General features: G+C 45.8%; 1 protein-coding gene across 2 annotated transcripts; it reads right to left on the reverse strand.

The window, feature by feature from the left end:
- Positions 1-5,310: 5,310 nt before the first annotated feature.
- LOC144942268 (glia-derived nexin-like) lies at positions 5,311-20,305 on the reverse strand. 2 transcript variants are annotated; one of them, XM_078869021.1, is made up of 9 exons: positions 20,258-20,305; positions 16,082-17,073; positions 15,479-15,775; positions 13,633-13,830; positions 11,865-12,069; positions 10,767-10,867; positions 9,454-9,540; positions 7,817-7,900; positions 5,311-7,199 (listed from the first exon to the last, which is right to left on the reverse strand). In XM_078869021.1, exons 2-9 carry the CDS (start codon positions 16,371-16,373, stop codon positions 7,162-7,164), a joined length of 1,302 nt encoding a protein of 433 aa, XP_078725147.1. In that variant the 5' UTR covers positions 16,374-17,073; positions 20,258-20,305; the 3' UTR covers positions 5,311-7,161. The 2 variants fall into 2 exon arrangements, with proteins under 2 accessions (XP_078725147.1, XP_078725146.1); XM_078869020.1 differs by lacking the exon at positions 20,258-20,305 and adding an exon at positions 17,736-18,227.
- Between the last annotated feature and the right edge of the window lie 866 nt (positions 20,306-21,171).

Genomic DNA, 21,171 nt, shown 5'->3' on the forward strand with positions numbered 1-21,171 from the left:
GTTGTAGGTTTGAGCTGCGAGGTGGCCAGGACAAAGCAGGCCAGAAAAGGATTGAATCAATCTGTGTGGAGTTTTGAGTATCCTCTGCTACGCATATTTTTTTTCACGATACCTTGATCTTCTCTCACATGCCAAATACAATTGAAAGGAATTTGGCCAAGCATCCCAGTGCAGGATCCTCCTGAAAAGGAGTCTTGAGACTAAGTGAGTCATTCCTGGATACAACATGGAGAGTATGACTTGCTCGACAAACAAAGGGCTTGGATAGTGATACCTCTGTTTACTGTTAAAGTTAAGTGCTATACTCACTACTATAACTCAAAATAGCAACATGCCAACACATGGTTCACAAATACCCACTGCATGCGCATGAATGCCCACACACACTCATCTTAAAGACAAAGATCTCCCTGTGTAGCCTTGTTAACTGCCAAGACAGGAATTTTGCACTAAACACAGAGGGTTTCACATCACACATATGCTCGGCCATCTCTGTTTTCACCAGCTACTAATTCTTGTGTTGAGTCAACCTAGGGGGAACACGTGCAGGATTAAGTACCCCAATTAGCCACTGGTTATTGGTTGTGATGTTTGTTGTGGTCAGGAATTGAATCCTGGTTGCCAGTTTTCTAGTCCAGTGCATTTAAATGTTTAAAAAGTTATATTAAATTGTTCGTTGGGCAGTTTCAGCAGTTGTTAGCATTTTAAAATGATTAATTACAGTATGTGGGGTTTCACAGCTGTGTGCTGGTTAGCTCTCCGACGTGTTTTGGGTTGTACTATGTGTTCAAGTTTATTTTGTTTAACCCGGTGAGTTCACAAGAGATCAGCATGTATGTTGAACTTCTTTCGCACCATACGTAGCGAACCGTGCTAATCAGAGGTGCGGGGGGGAAGGACAACAAACTAAACACAAAAAGCAGCATAGCCTCACTTCCGAGAGTGACGTGTAGCATCAGTTTGCAAGTATGGGGCAATGATTCTAATGTATAACCTCAATTGAATACACTTTTGAACAACTCAATTCAGTTCCTGAAGATGCCACCGGAACATAGAACGGAACCTCGGGTATAATACCAAAGCAACACGCAATACAACCCAAGAGCACAGCGGAGAGATTAATGACAGGTTTAAATGTGTTAATTGTTAAACATTACATTGCAAACGCATAGCTGGCAAACGTGGTTCTGTTTCATCAGCACCGTGGTGCACACCCAGTCTCCGTTCCCTTGTTGGATTTCAACTATCAGTGAGAGTCATTGAGACTTTGACAACCCGTAACAACTCCCTAATCCAGAAGTGGTGGATTACTTTGAAGTGATTAGATGATTGCACATATGGTGGGAAATTTTTTCCATGAAAATCTAAATTAGGGTTGTCAAATGTTTCAATAAAGTAATTGTGGGTTATGTAATGAACAAATGTTAAATGTAGGATATTCATTTTTTTTCTGAACACATTTTCATTAAGGTTACTCGTTCTCTGTGTCAGGACAGCATATTCCATTGCTACTCGTTCAGTGAGCCATGTTGATAACTGTGCCTTTGCTATTTGTTGTTAGCAGCACTGGAAAGATTTGAGTTTAATGGTGCAATTTAATCGAACATTGATAAACATGGAATATAGGTAGTGCTAATTGAGAATAAATAATTATAATTTTAGAAGACTTTAATACAAAGGGCCTGATTTATGTGTTGGCAGAAAGGCCACAAATATTTGGCATCTACCCATTCATAGATGAAAACCGATTCTTGCAGTCATGATCCGTGCATCACATTGTGCGTCAAATAATTAATTATATGCGAATGTATCATTAGGCTCACAGAACAAACACGATATACTGTACAAATCAGGTAACAGAAGTGAGAAAAAACTGAATATTTTACCCAATCCTGACTCCAAATTGAGGCAATTTGTCAAAGCATCAGGGAAATGGGCGTTGAATCGTTACATCGTCATCAGTCCAGTCATAATAAATCCACTGCTAGTTGAAAGCCTACCCAAGCCGTCACCATCTCTTCTGATCCTGCCAGGTAATAATACACTGAGCACCTGTACACGAGCTGATTTCATTGCTGCATCTCCTCCGATGGACGTAATCAACTGGCGCGTTTTGTTACAAGCCTATTTAATGCCGATTTGACCGTTTTCTACCAAACAATCGGTCGTAAATATGATATATCCGTCAACGTGTAGATGAGGCTGAAGGGTTACCGTCCGATGGGGAGACATTCAAATTTGACAGCACTTTCTTGTTTGCTGTAACTTCGTTATAAAGATGATGCTGATACATTTTTTTCTTCGTGGTTTCACCACCAGTTACTGAGGCTCAATAAAATAATTTGACGTTCTATGCTTGGAATTACTGGACTTTTATTAACATTTCACAATGGTGCACTATTTAACATTCCTGCGGAGGGAGCTGGTAGGAACGTTGGGTTGCTCGGTCAATGGCCAGGGTCAACGACGGCGTGGTGTATTCCGCAAATATGCCCAACTGTGAGGGCGGGCACAAGCCGGCGTGAGTAGGTTAAACGTTGAGTTTTATAAGGGCACCACGGGGTGACAAGCCCCTCCCCACCCAGCCCCGCCCCTCCCCACCCAGCCCCACCCCTCCCACCCCCCACCCAGCCCCACCCCTCCCACCCCCCACCCAGCCCCACCCAGCCCCTCCCCACCCAGCCCCTCCCCACCCTCCCCTCCCAGCCCCTCCTTGCACGACGGACGGACACAATAATCCCCTGTGGGCTGGTGTAACCAGGATGTTCTTTCCAGCCCTTTTGTTTATCAGCTGTTGTGCGAAGGCCTCCCCATGCCGTATGTCATGGGGGGTTGTTTAGCGATACATTTCCAAGCTGGTCGGTGCAGATTGGTAAAGGTTGGGGGGATGGCGTATACTCATGACCCGTTATCATACCACTTACCACTGTTGTTATCACAGTAGGAAATCAAAATTTAGGCCACTGGTTTCATAACACTGTATGCCAAACACTGTGCCACTGCTTCGAATCTATGAATATATACCCAAAAAAAACTATGTTGGGAGTGGCAAAAAAGCACAAGTTAAATAATATACCACATTTCTTTAATTAACACTGGCATAACAGACAAAATACATTACTTACATTGGATTATTTCATTTCTTCATAATCAGTCAATAGACTGAGGGACCCGTTTCTAATTGGATCTAAATCACATTATCGTTACAATGATGAAATTCTATAAAAAATATTTGTATATACATATGTTTTTAACAATTTGTCTGTAAGTCTAGATGTTGAGAAACACCGAAACACTTTATAGTAGTGTAAAATACACAGGAAAAAAAATCACCCAAGAATGTGTTTTTTACTCCAAAGTGTAATTTCACACTTTTGCAAGACATTTTTGTTAGTCATGTAAAAAAAGGTACAATTGAGCACTTGTTCTGTAAAAACTGCATGGGTAAAGTTGTGCATTTGATCAAGTGCCTGATTTGTGTATGCATTTGTGCGTATGTCTGCATTTTTGTTGAATAGTATGGCACTGCGCTCCAAACCCAGTGACCTGAGTTCACTGCCCAGCCACAGCTAACCTCAATGGTGAATGATATCTGAACCTGGTCCTCCCCTAGGTCGAATTCGTCTAAAATAAATACATGTTGTGGGGTCCATACTCTTTGGTTCTTTCGGTGACTTTACCGAAAAAACCAAAGAGTATGGATTCCTGCAGTCACGAAAGCTTCAAATCAAGAATGTTGTAGGGTGTGTCAAAACAACAATGCAGTGTGGAGACAAACTTGGTGTTGGTGCTGGCCACACCACCTCGTGGGTCATACTAGCCTTAATAGGTGCTTGCTAACAGGACATGCCCCAACATTCTCTATATATTGTATAGGGTGTCTTTGCATTTGTGTACATTTGTCCCGAGTTTGTGTCTGCACCAATCTGCCTTTGTGCGAGGACCTGCATTTGTGGCTTTGTGTGTACGTGTGTCACTAAAGTTTTCTCATTAATAATTAACATTTTGTCACTAACCATAAAAAAAGTTCCCTTGAGCGAGGTATGCATCAACAAGAGAGATTATCTTAATGGGACCTTCAAGGCTCCCACCTGAACCCACATTGCACACAAGTGCTAAAAAATGTGAGTTCACGTCCGAGCGTTTGCCCTTGTTTTTTTTAGCACCTCTCTTGCAGGTTTGGTGGAGGCAAATATTGTGAATGTTCCTGAAGTTTAATCTGAACCCAACATACACTGCCAACCCACCTAAGACCTAATCTCGTAGAGCAGAGCACAGTTACGCAGGTAGGGTTTGTCTTCCAAAACCACAGCGTCTTCATTTGTTGTGATAGATTAGGTGTCCCGATGGCCAATGCTGGAGATACCCCCCCACACCTCGCTATTCTTCCTTCTGCCAGCTGCCACAACTGCTGCACAATCGACACCTGACCGACCTCCAAGCACCACTTTTAGAGTTTCATCACCAACAACTCTGACTTTAGCTCTTCTCTACTCCTTCGTACACACAGGTGATAATGTATTGACTTAAAGCTTTCGTGACTGCAGGAATTCATGCTCTTTGGGTCTTTCGGTGAAGTCACGTAGAGTTTCTTCCTGCCTCAGCAGTCTGTCTGCTGTATTTATTCACCTGAAGACGATTGCTTGTGTTGCGATCGAAACGTGATTTTTTTAAATTATTTTGTTTTTCTATCGAAAGACCCAAAGAGTAGGTGAAATGACCTTCAAGGATTACTTTTACGATCTTTTATCAGCCTTGGTCGCTGACCTCTGGGTGCAACTCCAGTGCCTGTATCGATTGATAACATGCCCTCATCCCTTCTACACGTGTTCCACGCATCACAAACACGTCTTACTAATATAAACTATAATTATTTCCTGCCATATTCTATTACAAACTTCCAAGTTGCTTACTCTAGCCTGCTAGATCTTAGTCAACTGCATTCACATTATCTCCCTGCTCAAACAAGTGTAGGGCAGTTGTCACGGCCTGTAGCTGCTCACTGCTTGGCAAAGGCCTCCCCATTAAGTTCTTTCCTTAGTTCTTGTCCAGTAGCGACCTGCAGATCCTTTTGAGTTCATCTCGCTGCCATCTCTTCCACTGTCTTCCGCTGATTTTGCCTTCTCTTCATATTTGCTCTGAGCCATTATGGGAGAGACCAGGCCATCCGTGGCACAACCACTGTTGACTTATCACAGAATGGTCGTCATTTTCACAACCCTCAATGGATGAGAGAGCTGAATGCATCACCGACTGGGATTCGAGCTCATGATTTTCCGATTATGAATTCAGTGCACAGACCACGGTCGATGGATAGAATTGTGGAGTTGTTGCCACGTAGAAGTATTTATTTTAAAAAGCAGTACAAAATAGCCAACAAATTTGTTACAAAGACACTCGTATATTAGTAACTAACATCAATAACATCATTAAGTCCATAGTATATTAAATGTAATGTTTGATGACTCTATACCGGACTTCTTTACAGCCTCTTTGCCCACGACTGGATGAGGGGGCCTCCCATCGCCCTATTGGTCATGGGAGTTGTTTGAACTTTGCCACGCTGGTCGGCACGGATTGGTGAAGGCAGCTTCCAGGACCGTTATCAGGAATCAAAAGGCCACTGATGTTAGTCGTGACCGTAAACCAAACCCTGGTTGCCAGATTCATAGTGAAGAGCACTTCACCACAAGGGAATCGCTCAAGCCCAATGTTGTCTTACAGATGTCAATATCTGGACATACTCAAAAGGGGTGATTAAAAATTCTGTGAACTCGCAAGCATTTCACACTCCACGCAGTTTATACGTTTCACTTCATACACAAATATATAGCGTATTTAATATAAAATATAGGTAAAAGTTACAAATGAACTAATATTCAGCTCCTCAAAAGTTACAAATGAACTAATATTCAGCTCCTGTCCTGTAAAACGTAATCATGCACAAAAGTTAAGAGTAGGTGGATTCAGTCGATGGAATGAGTGAATTAAGTTAATAGTTTTGCATTCTGTGGACAGACGATGCTATTAAAACTATCAAAAAGGCAATTGTAAAGTCTTCCAATGAAGCTAACATGGTTGTTCATGTTGTAGAAAAAAGGTTGGCTGGCTGGAAGGAGGGAGAGGTCCAAAGGACGTGCAAGCCCGCTCACGTTTTCAAAATATATCTACGTGGGTTATCAAGTTTTTCCAAAGCTCCCCTCAATTGTCACAATTTGGAGTCATTTCCATGAAACAATCGATTCTTTTTCGTCTCATTTTGCTGCTGGGTCGATACTATACGACATGCAGTCGGTGGTGGATATACTCGCAGCCATTGGCACAAAGCACATGTGCTTGTAGCCATAGTGTGCTTCTATCAGAAGTACCTCTTTACCTCCCCCCACCAGTATCATGTAAGGATGTGTTGTTGCATGTATGAAACATTTACTTATATAAGTTGTGCTTATATAAACCTTATACTGTATTCTTTCTGATTTAAAGCTTTTGTGACTGCAGGGATTCATATTCTTGGTTCTTTCGGTAAAGTCACGTAGAAGGGAAACAATAAAATAATAAAAATATTAAACAATCAAAATTCTCACGACGTTTTGACTGCAACACAAGCAATCGTCATCAGGTGTGAAATCCACAGCAAGAAATTTTGAAAAACAGTGGCGGTTTTTTCTTAACGTTAATAAAAAAACGCCACTTTTTTTGTGGATTTCACACCAGATGATGATTGTTTGTGTTGCAGTCGAAACGTCGTGAGAATTGTATTGTTTTATATGTTTATTATTTTATTATTTCCCTTCTACGTGACTTTACCGAAAGAACCAAGAATACGTATTCTTTCTTTTTGTTTCACTTTCGTATTGTCTGCCTCGTTTGTATATTTTGTTGTATTTTCCTACACACATTTGCATCTAATATTCATACAGCCTTTACAAGTCATAACTCATAGATTCTCACGCGCGCGATCCGATGCACATATCGTAAGCGTGGGAATCGACTTTAAATCGACAAATCGTTACATGCCTAGTGCACAGCCACTAACGTTACATTTCGTTCTAAGTGCAAAGAATACGTTTGACGAACGTCATTTTAGGTGTGCAAGCCCACGTACTCGTTGACCCACGGCAACCTATGGTCATGCTTAAGAGTCGTGGGGGAGACGCGATCCTATGGGTCGGTGACGCGGCCCATGAAGAGGATGGAATCTGAAGGGACATTCACACTCGGTTAAAAATAGATAATTATCACCACAATTACTGTGCACAACTCCCAAAGTCTCCAAATGCCAAGTGGCCAGCAACAAATTAGTAACGTTGAAGGTGTAATAGTTTTTTAAAAAGGCGTGCGTTTATTGAATTGAGCAAAGTTATCGCAAGCAGCTATGCAACATCATCTTCCACGGCAGTTCTCTTACACAGGGTGGTGCAGTGCTCGCTACAAGAGTTGCAAATTACGTCTTTATTTCATTACAATGTCACGGTTACAGCACAATGGGAATACAGTTGGGAAAAATGAATACATATATTAAAAAAGTTAAAGAAAAAAACATTCTAGATTTGAAGCTTTCGTGACTGCAAGGATTCATATTCTTAGGTTTTTTCGGTAAAGTCACAGCACGATACAGCTATCATGCTGTGACGGTTCCACCTGAGTTGCCTCCGAAACGTCGTGATTTTTATTTTATTTTTTATTTTATTTTACTTTTATTAATTTAAATTTTTTACCTACGTAACTTTACCGAAAAAACCTAAGAATATAAAAAACCATTGACAGTTCACTAATTTATAAGTGATGGTTCATAGATTGAGCAGTGATGACTCACCTGTGTGTTTGTGAGTGATGATGAAGAGGAACGGCCGATCGCAGGCGAAGGTGGGAATGAAGGATCGTAACAGGGCGACGACACCTTCATCACGCAAGCACACAAGAGACACAGCAACTCAGGAAGGCCTTTGATTGCAATCTTTTTCAACAACAAACGGAGTCATTTTCTTGGTTCTTTCGGTAAAGTCACGTAGAATGGAAATAATAAAATAATAAAAATAAAACATTATAAAATATGCTTTTTTATTATTATTTTATTTTATTATTTCCATTCTACGTGACTTTACCGAAAGAACCAAGAAGATGAATCCCTGCAGTCACGAAAGCTTTAAATCGAAACGGAGTCATGGCTTGAAATATCCAGTGTTGAACCAGATGTCTGAGCTGGGTCGTGCCTTCAAATCCTGCCCAAGTACTATTGTGATAACCCGATGGGATATTAAGTCGTGGGATGCAACTTTAGCCAACACCTGGGATAGGTGTTGGCTAAAGGCTGACTCATCAGCCTTGCCTGCTTCCCTCCACAGATTATTGTTTTCGAGGGAACAAAGTTAACCACCACCACTACCACCATTCCTCACCTATTGCTCGGGAGGTGAGCCTACAACAGCCTGGGACCGATTGCTTGCCACACCTCACTGCCATGGTATACTCCCAGGCCTTAATGGGGTTTTATTCATTTATGAAAGTAAACCACTCCCTGTTTGATGTTGCCCCGATTAAATAACTGTGCATTCCTTGTAGTGACAGGAGCCTCACGATCAGACACAGATCAGCAGTTAGGAATTTCCATTTTTCTGGAGGCACTCAGAACGTGAAAGTTTTGTCCCCTGGCCAGAGGTCGCAAACAGGTTTTGATTCCTTACCCGTACCCGGCCTCACCGGGTACGGGTAGCCGGGTATCGGGTAGGGTACGGGTATCGGGTACCCGATTGCGACCTCTGGGATGAAGCCATGTTGCAGGCGCGGGTGGGTTGATTCCAGGAACTTGAATTGTGAGAAGAGACAAGACGTTGGCAAATGAGTGACAAACGGTTACTCACCAGTGACTCACGGCCTACCCGTACCTGTACCCGGTCGCACTAGGGTCGCAAACGGGTACCCGTACCCGGCCGGGTACGGGTAGCCGGGTATCGGGTAGGGTACGGGTATCGGGTACCAGATTGCGACCTCTGCCCCTGGCTCGACCAACTTGAGTTTGGCCAGGGGAAATTACAGATGTCTGTCGCTTAGGGCCTCATGCTTGTTTACATTTTGTTTGCATGGTTCTCCAGATAATAACTTTTAATGGGGGAAGTTGCCAGCCACTCGCAACCACCGAGCACCCTCATTAGCCAGTGTCATGGGTGTGAGCTCACCACCATGGTTATCAGCGGACTGAAATTAGCTTTCCCCTCCATGGCATAGCTCCATAACATAGCACAGCGTAATCGTCTGGCACAACGAGGAGGTAATAGTTGTATCACCAGACATTGTGTATAGCATGACTTCACACAAAATATTCCCCGTGTAACTTTTTCCCAGCACCTCCAATTAGCACGGTTGGCTACGTACGGTGCGAAAGAAGATCAACATACATAAAAAGACGTTTGGGACACTGCACTCTCACTCATCCTCCTCGTTGCACACGGTTACCTGTGGCCGAGACGGCTCGCGTTCCCTTCTCGTCCACCTCTACGCGCGTCTGCTGCAGCACCGTCGACACGTAGAGCTGCTCCCCGGCTTCACGGAAACAGAAACGGGGCAGTGGGGATGGGGCAGTTATGATGGATACATGTACGCAGAGCCTCGTAACACGTGCTGATGTGGAAGCACACCCTTGTACAAATGTAGTGACATAAGAGGGGAGGGGCTGCTGGGGGCTCTGGGACCCTAGGCAACCCAGACGCTTAAGCCCCTTGGCGCCACCAACGGGGGGGGGGGGCTGTGTGTGCTCTGTGGGATATCTGGGGGCACACACAACCCCACCCCTCGTTGGGGACTAGGCATAAAAGGGCAGCTCCCTGGCCGATCGAGGCCAGTTGTAGCTCAAGACCCAAGACCCAAGACCAGCCATCGGAGGACCCTAGGACGCTGTGAGGGCCAGTGGTGGGACTCTGGAACTCCCGGCTCTATGTCCTTGTGAGGGCGAGTTCCAGAGCGTAGCCAGAGTAGTGTATCTAGGCTGTGTACCTAGGCTGTAACAGAGTATCAGGACTGTTGGAGTGTTAGATTGTAATAAAGAAGTTACCTCTACAAGTGTCTCCGGAACCCGTTACACAGGTAGTCCTCTACTTACGACGGAGATGCGTTACGACGACCCCATCGTAAGTCAAAAATATCGTAAGTCGAAGATGGCCTAGCCTACCCAGGAGTCTTAAAGAACGGTGATAATTTAGCAAAAAACAGCAATTTACAGTACCGTACTGTATAAACTATATACTGTATGTATTTATTAATTACAATACTGTATTGCACAGTAAAATGTAAAGTAAAAAAAAGATATAGAGTACACTAATACAGGATTATTATGGATAGCCATAACATGTATTCTAGTCGTGGTGCATTAGGCCGATAATATAATCCCTAAGTCCAAGCCAGCGTAGCAGCTTTCCCGAGAAAAAAAACACAAATAGTAAATTAATCTCTGGGGTCAATTGCATATAAAATGTAAATCAGTGTCACCTCCGAATAGCACAGTTGGCTAAGAACGGTGTGAAAGAAGTTCAACATACAAAGAAGGGAAATTTTCACTACAGGCGTTTTATACAGTTGGCCACTGATGCTCACAGTTTTCAATACTTTATTGCATTATTTTTTCAAGGCTGTGCCTGGTGTATATTTTTTCTTCACAAGACTCTGCACGTACATTCCTTCAAAGTGGCCCACAGACGGAGGGAGGAGACCCAACATCTAAAGCTGTGGAGGTGTAAAAAGTGGTGTGGGTTGATCCACTGCTGCCCTCTCACCCGTGATGCCATTGAAGTTGGCTCTTCGCTCGTCAAACATTTCCCTGAGACCCAGGGACTGCAGTGCGGGCTTTAGTTCCAGCTTGCTCTCCACCGTGAACCTGATGCACGCGCGCACACACAGGTACTATCTGCAGGGCATATGTACATGTATAACCATATTGTCAGTCGATTACCGGATGAGGGTCTCCCCACGCTGTGCGCGTTTTGGGGGAGTTGTTTAATCATACTTCACCATGCTGGTCATTGTGGGTTGTGATGGTGAGGAGTATAGACTTGGGAACACAGGAAGTACAGTACAACAATGGTGCTGCACTGATTTCTGTTGAATTCCAGGTAACATATCAGTAATTGATTTTCTTCCAGAGAAAATTTTCTGGCCCACTAATTTTCCAAAAGAAACACCAACATGTTCACAACTTAAAGTAAATACAGAACTAAATTTTAGCTTGTGGTGTTTTTTGTGTGTAGTCATTGGTGATTAAGTTAAGACCATTCATTTGCTTCGCTTGAGGACCTGGCTTAATCACAGGTAGCTGCCTGGATTCAAAACCCAGGATGCCAGTGGTGTCAGCTCAATTGTCTGACCTCTGAGCCACCCGGCCAGCTTTGGTCAGATTACAAAGCAACAACAATGCACGGACGATTAATAATTTTGCAAATCAAGAATAAAAACAAGTAATATTTAAAAATACTTTTTTTTTAAAATACGCTTTAATGAAATGTACCGTACGAGTAATGGCAGAATTCCAGGAAGTGGCCCCGAGGTTTGCCATCACGTAAGGGACCGGGTATCGGGTAGGGTACGGGTATTGGGTACCCGATTGCGACCTCTGGGATGAAGCCATGTTGCAGGCGCGGGTGGATTGATTCTAGGAACTTGAATTGTGAGAAGAGACAAGACGTTGGGAAATGAGTGACAAACGGTGACTCACCAGTGACTCACGGCCTACCCGTACCCGTACCCGGCCGCACCAGGGTCGCAAACGGCTACCCGTACCCGGCCGGGTATCGGGTAGGGTACGGGTATCGGGTACCCGATTGCGAGCTCTGGTAGTCATACACGGATGGTTGACCCCATTTTACACACGTCCTCACCTGGGCAACTGCAGGGCAAGGCGGGTTGATCTGCTCTGTCCCTCCCACTCGACAATGGTACGTCCCGTCAGGCTGCCCTCCAGTGCCGCCAGGGCTGAACCATCTTTGTCCGGAGGTGGTAGGGCCACCCACATTGCGGTACGCCCGTCAGCGTAAGGGATCTCCAAAACTTCGTAAAAGTTACCGCCAGGCAATTCGAATTCACCTGTGTATGGGCAAGCAGAAGAGAGAGAAGTCATTGTCCTCATGATCCTGAGCGTCGTAGCCATGATACAGTCGACTCAGTTATCTGGTGCGATGGGGCTGGAGAGGCAGCCCAGAGCAAACAAGGAATTGTAATTATTGCGCTTTTGCTTAGATGCCTCGGCAACTTAAAGCACCTTACATCAAGGCCGTAATTATAATATATATTGGGGGGGGCACATCCCCCCCCCAATATTCAAATATGCTCAAAATGTCCCTCCCAATATATTGCTATAAAATAGATTTCTGTTTATATGATTGTGGTTATGGTTGTACTTTATTAATCCCTTTTCTCTGCCATTAAATACAATGAAACAAGAAAAGGTAAAAAAGCTAAAACAGAGCAATGTAATACAATAAACTATTAGACATTATTGTAAAAAATACATAAAAAGTCCATCCTGTGTGTTAGTGAATTTTTTAATATTTTAGGCAGGAGATTTGTTTTCAAATTTTGTTTTTTTCTGGGGGGGGGGACCCCCAGACCCCCTGGAAGATTTGCCCCCCCCCCAATGTTGACTCCATGGCTACGGCCTTGCCTTACATCACATCTCATTTCAACAATTCCGATTCCCTACTAGAGTCTAGCTGAGGGGACTACAGGGGCAGCTCTCCCTGTGTAGCACAAGGTGCACGTAGCAGCAGCCTGGTAATGGGCGTCTGTTTCTATTGCCTCTTTAAAGTTAGTGTCTGTGGCCATGTGGGCACTGAATCACTGGCCCTTGGTGAGTGAGGAGCCGCTAATTACATCATTGCACGCGTAAAAGGCTTGACTGAGAATGGTTCATCCACAACACGGATAACCCGCCCACAGATCTTGTGTTAACTGTAATCATCATCATCACCTGACAACTGTCAGCAGATGCACATGAGAATCAGCATTTGCGAAAATCATGAGGGTGACATGACGCTTTAAATTGATCCATATAAGTTAGACCGTACACAAACTCATTGTTATAATATTATCAGGCAGCATTTGATTCATCAAGCAAATTGTCGACCAGTTTCAACCTTTGCGTCTCATCAAGTCAGCCTTGTTAAACAATTTCTGCTGGATTACCAGATGTTATTGGCACGGGCAGTGCATATAAACGATGGCACCTCGTCAAACGCAAAAAAAGCAATACCGAACGCAGACTACTTATTACCACGTGGCCAAACGCACAAACACATCAGGATCAAATTAATGATGGTTTTAGCATGGAGTATTATTGATGAACGCATATATAGGAAGAACGGCGTGCCATTGTTTACAACGAACTCTGTACGAATACAACTCTTTTATTTTACCAGGCAAGACCCACAGAGCTATGCACTTATTTCAACGAAGTGGCTTATCACATGAGAATTGAACGCAGCCGAATACTCTGAACGCACGTTGATTCTAAATGTGGAGGGAAAAACCGGAGGACCCAGAGAAAAAATCCATGCAAACTCCAAATATACAGGCATCGCGGTCAGAATCGAACCCACGACCTTTATACCAAGCGAGGTTGTTAAAATCTCGCCATCGCTTCCCTCTCACCGTATCTGTAGACGCCCGTGCGTTGCATCGCCGGTACCATCTTGACGGGCCGCCCCGGTGAGGTGAAGGGTCGCGGGTTGGTGTGCGCGGGGTCGAAGGGCGACAGCCAGACGGCGCGCAGAACCACGGCACTCACCAGCACGAGGCGAGTGAGCCCCGGGGGCAGCTGATCCGGGGAGAGGAAATCCTTCACAGCACCTGCCCTCGGTACACCGGCAAAATGATGATTACCATGACACCAACATAATCTGCACCGCATTCGCATTGAAGAATCAATGTGCGTTTGGAGTATTTGTCTGCTCTAAGTGTCCACGTGATAAGCCACTTTGTTGGGCTATTGTTGATGGCCAGCTATGTGGCTCAGTGGGCCGAAACCTGGTAAAAAAAATGTGTTTCGTTAGAGTACATGGGCTCCTACAACAAACTCGGCATATTTGTCAACTTTGTGGCCTTCAAAAATGTATAATAGGCGATGTTTTAATAGGCGATGTTTTGTGCAATGGTCCTTCTTCGAGAGCACGTAGAGAGAGAGAGGGACAGAGGTAGAGTGAATGTGTTGAGTTTTTCCCCCATTATTTGTGCATGTGCACCACTGCCAACGCAGAAGCAGCAGCAGCATCACTACGTCATGCGCAACTACTGTAGCACATGGATTGTGCGTTCCAAAGTTGGTTCGCGATTATAATCAGTGGTTTTGGTGGTATTTTTTTTTACCTTTTTTATTGAGATGTCGATTTTTATCACATTAATAGCCATATGAATAACAATGTAAATTAATTAAGTTTGGTCTTCATAGGAAAAAAATTGGCGTTTTTTAACAAAACGGATATACCAGGGCACCCTGCCCGAATTATCCCGATATTTCCAGGATGTACTGTATCCCCGTGGGCAACACCGGCACAAGGATTCTAGATTTGAAGTTTTCGTGACTGCAAGGATTCATACTCTTTGGTTTTTTCGGTAAAGTCACGTAGGTGAAAAATTAAATAAATGAAAACAACTAAATTAAATCACGACGTTTCGGGCGCAACACAAGCCTCCTTCTTCAGGTGGGGACAACGTAGCGAAAGCGCAACCGCTTAAGTGTGTCACACTTAAGCGGTTGCGCTTTCGCGACGAAGAAGGACGCTTGTGTTGCACCCGAAACGTCGTGATTTAATTTAGTTGTTTTCATTGATTTTATTTTTTACCTACGTGACTTTCACAAGGATCTCTATGTGTCATTAAGGCTAGTTTTTAAAAATACTTTCCTCTCAATTTTCTTCTATTGGCATCTTTGCATGAGATAGAGATTCCATTTGGATATCTCAGCAGTTCAACCCTTTGCGCCAGAGAATGACCCACGGAAGCGGAGATACCTTCAAGTGACCTCTGTTCCACAAGGAGCAGCACTTTCCCACCTGCCCTGCTACTGAGATTAATAACCATTCCATTACAGTCAAAACGATATTTTTAACTGGCAGACCTAGAATTATGGCAAATTAAGTGCAGAAACAAATTTAATAGAATGATTTTGTTGTGCAGTCATTGATGACCGGGTCAAGATTAATCAGCTGACGACACTTGAGAAGCCGGTGAAATTACAGAGAGCAAACTTTATCTCTTAAGCTACCAAAAATACAAATATCATCGGTGTTAACTACACAGGCTGTTGGGGCAAGTGCTGTTAGCTAGCACCTGTAAAAGCCAACAAAGCAGTGGTGTGGCCAGGACCAGGTTAAGGCATTCATCACCGATGTTGGCCACGAGAATGGAACTCCGGTCGCTGGGTTCGTAGTGCGGTGCGCTAATCACAGCTGCTCACGCCACCACCATCGCACAACCACCACACGTCCCCGCCGCTCACCGTGCGTGTGGTTGAGCACCCACGCGTTGACCTGTCTGGCTGCGGCCTCGCCCCCGTCCGAGCGCAGCGGTCGAGTCTCCGTGCCAAATACGGCCGCCGAGCGCTGAGCGAATGCGCGCAGCCCAGACCTGCTGCCAGCGCCGCCGCCCGTCCGGACCGCGCCGCCCGTCCGGACCGCGCCGCTCCCTCGGCCCGCGCTGACTTCTTGGGCCACACCGCCCCCGTGTATGAAGAGCGCCAAGGCTCGGGTGAGGAGGGGAGAGCGAAGGGAGCTTGGCAGCCGCGGGGCCCGGAGACCTGGGTGTGCGAGAGTTTGTTTGGGACATGGTCAGGGCTGAGGTGACTTTGTGTTGATTTGCCGAGTATTTGTGTCTTCTTGTGTCCGTATGTGTGTGTGGTGTGTGGAGTTGTGTATCTGTGTAGTTTGTGTGTACGAGTGTGGCTCTGTGCTTGCAAATTGCCCAGCGTCGTTTTCCGAGTCTCAGTCGCAGCCGCAGCAGCAGCAGCAGCAGGGTCTTGTCTCGTTTAAACAAACGCCGCCAAATTAATTGCCTGGCATTACAGGGATTCCAGCACCAACATCAGCCAACAAGCATCGCTTACCTTTCGCGCTCGTCCCGATGACCTTCTCCATCTCTCGCCGCGTATTGCCCCTGGCTCCCAGCTGCAGGCTGCCCAGCAGCGGCTCCAAGCCCATGGGGCACATCGCCACGTTGCCCCGCATGGCCGTGCCACCCACCGCGCGGTACAGATCGACGGAAAATTGCGTCGATTTGGCGGCAGAGACTTTTCTCCGTGGGGTCTTTTGAGCGTCGGATGGCACGATCAGCAGCAGCAGCATCAGCAGGGCCATCGACAACGGCAGCCGAGACGATGTGGTGGCCAGAGAGTGCATGGTGGCTGAGCGTGTGTATGTATATGTGTGAGCTGACCTTAATTGAGAAAGTTGACCTATTAGGTGCTCGCTAACAGCACTTAAGACTGCCCTAGGGCTCAACGGGGGGGGAGCTTGAAGCTCGTTTAATGCCTCTTGTGTGTAAACCGCACTGCCAGTTATATTTGCAGAGAATGTCCAATGTGGACTTTGATGTAACCTTTATGTGTATTGTATAATAATTGTGTGTGTGTGTGTAATGTGTTCGTTTAATTTGTAGATACGCAGTTTATGTTTGGCCTTTATGCAAGTATATATACTGTAGTTTGGCGGTGTGTGAATTGTATACTGAACCAGATATGTTAAACTTACGTGCAATGTGTGTGTACGTTACATGTAATGTGTGTAATTATGTATCTAATGAGTGCACGTGTGGTAACTATGTTACGTAGCACAGTATATTAAGTTATCTGCTCGTCTTTCTTGTATCTGCAAAGTAGCTTGATTAATTATGGAGTTATATGCGTGTGTTTTCTGGATGAGTAACTTTACAGATTGAGCTATCGATCTGCAACGTGGAATATTTACTTAGAATGACGTCCGTTTTACTTGAGTGCGTTTAAATCTTGTGCCTAGCAGGTTTTATGTTTGTGTCGTCGGTATATTCCCCAGAACTGCGCGCGCGTGTGTGTGATGCGTCTACAGAGCATCCATCGCGAATCTGCAACACAAAATACGGAGATTTTGTCAATGATCAATGCTATCATCGAACATTAATTCCGTACATCGTAACACTGGGGCGCTGATGGTGGTGGCTGTGCACGCCTTTAATTAAGCACGGTGAGACGAGGCTTTAAAGCCCCCCCCCTCCTCCCTCCCAATCTGTAATGTTTATTTAGTTTAACCGGGTGGGAACTCAAGAGACGTTACGTCTCTTTTGCAAAAGTGACCTGCGGCATTATTCTACGTTATGCTCCAAATTCAAATTATTTGCGGATGTTTAAAAGAATTTTGACCATCGCATCAACCACCACAATACTATTACTTTGACTCCAACACCACCACCATCATCATCATCAATACACATATACACTGCCCACCAACATCCTTAACATCAATCTTTAACATCCTTGCTGAAGCAAACGCCGCGTGGTATCATCGTAAATTACACAACCCGCAGCAGCAATAATAAGCAGGGCGGGCGCTGGAATCGAACCGTGAACATCCCCAACCAATGCCCTGCCTAGTGCTTAGACCGCGTGCTGCTGCTACATTATCGATCACACTGAACAACCACCATCAACCATCCCACGCGGCTTCACTCACTTGTTGAAAGGGAGAAGGGGAGACAGAGAGAGAGACAGACAGCGACTTTGCCTGTACCTCGTTCACGACGCTCCGCACGTTGAACCGTGGGGGGTGGCCTTGGTGGTGCTGCTGCTTTGTTTGATCTTAAAGGTTCAAGATCACCTCCCGACTCAGCTCGAACTTTGCTAACCCGAAGCAGGCTGCCCCAACGTCAACAACTCTAGACGCACGAGTTTGTGTTGTTTAAAAAAAAAACGACGTCAACGTTTTATCAGTTAACAAAGACGCGCCGATGATTTATAAAAAACAAACAACCGAACGATGAGAGGTCATCGGCGCGTGGCGTGGCCACAACAACGGGTGTTGCTGCTGCTGCTGCGCACGTGTTTGGGGTTGCGCTGGGCAAGACGCAGCAGCAGCAGATTAAAGGGCTCGAGAGAGAGAGACACGATGTCTCGGTGGGAGACGTCGCGATCACCGGCGAAGAGGGAGTCGTTCTCTGCTCCCTTTTATAGCAGCGAGAGGTGGGGGGGGGCTGGCTGCGCCGTGCGGGTTGGCGATGATGCGTCAGTGTTTGTGGATTGTAGCGAGTAGTGGATTGTAGCGAGTGGTGAATTGTAGCGAGTGGTGGATTGTAGCGAGTGGTGGATTGTAGCGAGTGGTGGATTGTAGCGAGTGGTGGATTGTAGCGAGTGGTGGATTGTAGCGAGTGGACGTTGTTGGGGTTGTTGGTAAGGCGACTCGCCAAGTTTCCAGAGGAAACACGGACACGCACACACGGACACACTGACACACACTAACACACACACACTGACACACGGGCACACACACACTAACACACGGGCACACACACACTGACACACACATACACTAACACACACACACGGACACACACGGGCACACACACGCACACTAACACACACAAACGCGAACACACACACTAACACACACATACACTAACACACACTAACACACACGGGCACACACGCACACTAACACACACACACGCGAACACACACTAACACACACACGCGGACATACGGGCACACACACACGGACACACACACGAACACGGACCTCGCCCTCTAACAAACGCTCTCCCAACCACGACCCGGATCAACAGCAAAAAAACGCGTTAGTTCAGACGTCTGTGTGCGTGTCGTGATGTGTGTGCGTTGTGGTGTGTGCGTTGTGGGGTGTGTGCGTGTTGTGGTGTGTGTGTTGTGGTGTGTGTGCGTGTCGTGATGTGTGTGCGTTGTGGGGTGTGTGCGTGTTGTGGTGTGTGTGTTGTGGTGTGTGTGCGTGTCGTGATGTGTGTTGTGTTGTGTGGTGTGTGCATGTTGTGGTGTGTGTTGTGTGCATGTTGTGGTGTGTGTGTTGTGGTGTGTGCATGTTGTGGTGTGCGTGTTGTGTGTGTGTACGTGTTTAACTAATTTGTAGACAAATTATTATCGAGGCTTCACCTCCCCCCCCCGTTTCCTATGCATTGTCAGTAGACCCCCCCCCATACACAGGCGAACACATTTGGGTTACCCCCCCTACCCCCCTACCCCCCCTACCCCCCATGCGCACGTACTGAGTGGACATCCTCCTCGGGGTCAACTCTAGGGGCCCGGACCACGCCCGACCACCTTTGCCCCACCCCGATGTTTTACTGCACACCGCACCAGGCACTCATTTGAGGCTGAGTCGACCTAGGAGAGCTTCAAATGAGTGCCCCCCTCAGCCTCAAATGGTGTTTGGTCACCAGCCCCCCCCCCCAACCTCGTCGTGTGATGTGGCCGGCTTCGTAGGTGCCACTCGCTCCCCGCACTCGCCCCTACAGTCTGTTACAGTCTGTACGGGGGACCTTTGTCTCTGTACTCGCGTGAGTGTGAAATTCCTTCTGTGTGTGTATGGATGTGGGTGGTGTGGGTGTGGGTGTTGTGGGTTTTGCGGGTGTGTGTACGTGTGTGTATGTGTGTGTGTACTGGTGTGTGTGCACGTGTGTGCGTGTGTGTGTACACGTGTGTGTGTGTGTGCACGTGTGTGTGTGTGTACGGGCGTGGTCCTGGCCACCCACCCCCTCGTGTGCCGTGTCGGCCTTCATAGGTGCTCGCTAACAGCACTTGCCCCTACAGTCTGTCAAGACTATACGGGGGATCTTTGTGTACGAGTGTGTGTGTGTGTGTGCTATGTGTGTGTGTGTACAGATGTGCGTGGTACGAGTGTGTGTACGGGTGTGTGTGTTACGGGTGTGTGTGTATGTGTGTGTACGTGTGTGTGTTACGTGTGTGTGTGTGTATGTGTGTTACGTGTGTGTGTGTAAGTGTACTAGTGTGTGTACAGATGTGCGTGGTACGAGTGTGTGTACGGGTGTGTGTGTTACGGGTGTGTGTGTATGTGTGTGTACGTGTGTGTGTTACGTGTGTGTGTGTAGCTGTGTGTTACGGGTGTGTGTGTTGTATGTGTATGTGTGTTACGTGTGTGTGTGTTACGTGTGTGTGTGTTACGTGTGTGTGTGTAGCTGTGTGTTACGTGTGTGTGTGTAAGTGTATGTGTGTGTACGTGTGTGTGTGTTACGTGTGTGTGTGTATTCGCCCGTGAACAACACTTACCCAGCAGGCTGCGTAGGCTGCACGGCTGGTGGCTGTCTCTCTACAGAGATGATCATCAATTCTCGGGGGTGGGGGGGAGAGGGCGGGCCGGATTAAAAAAAACGCCCGATAATCACTAAATCACAATTTAAAATAGTTTATTTTTGCATTACATGTTTATTTAGGTGTTGTGTGTGTGTGTGTTTTGTTCGCGTTTCAAATTAATATCCCACCGTAAAACAAAGAGTAACCCTATTCACTGTACCGTTACTTGGCACAGCTAGGTTGAAGACTGCACGGGGTGATGATGGACGTAGTTACGACTACGCTCTTGGTTCAACAACAGCAATAACAACAATAAAAATTTACCTGTAAAAACAAAGTTTTTCACTATAAATCCTTTATATGCGTGGCGTCCTCTGGCTTGAGATGGCTGCCACCTATGGGTCAGATGATTGCCTGCCACCATTAAGCAATTGCTAATTAAATATAATTATTTTTTTCCTAAAAAGTGTAAAGTTATGGAACAAAAAATTTCACGAAAATAAATTGTCACGCACAACGAGTCTGTGTGCAAAATGTCAGCTCGATTGGATCACGGGAAGTGGGTTAAAAAACGACCGAAAGATTTGCACGGTCGTAAGCGCGCAAGCAAGCAAGCAAGTGAACTTAATGTAAAGGATTTAACAACAACAACAACAACAAGTTGTGTTTGACAATCGCCGGACTGATGCAGCCGATAGAGGCTGTGCTCCTGCGAACGCCGAATTAGAACAGAGCACTTTTCTCCGGATCGCAATGGCAATATATTATTTTAATTTGTTTTATTACTGTAGACATGAGTCATTAAAAGTGTACGTATACTGTATATATGCGTGCGGTATTGACATTAAGTTGTGTGTAGTGTATAATGTACCCTGAAATCAACCGTAGCT

The sequence above is a fragment of the Lampetra fluviatilis genome, chromosome 27, assembly GCF_964198595.1.
Source record: "Lampetra fluviatilis chromosome 27, kcLamFluv1.1, whole genome shotgun sequence".
In the NCBI taxonomy this organism is placed as follows: Eukaryota; Metazoa; Chordata; class Hyperoartia; order Petromyzontiformes; family Petromyzontidae; genus Lampetra; species Lampetra fluviatilis.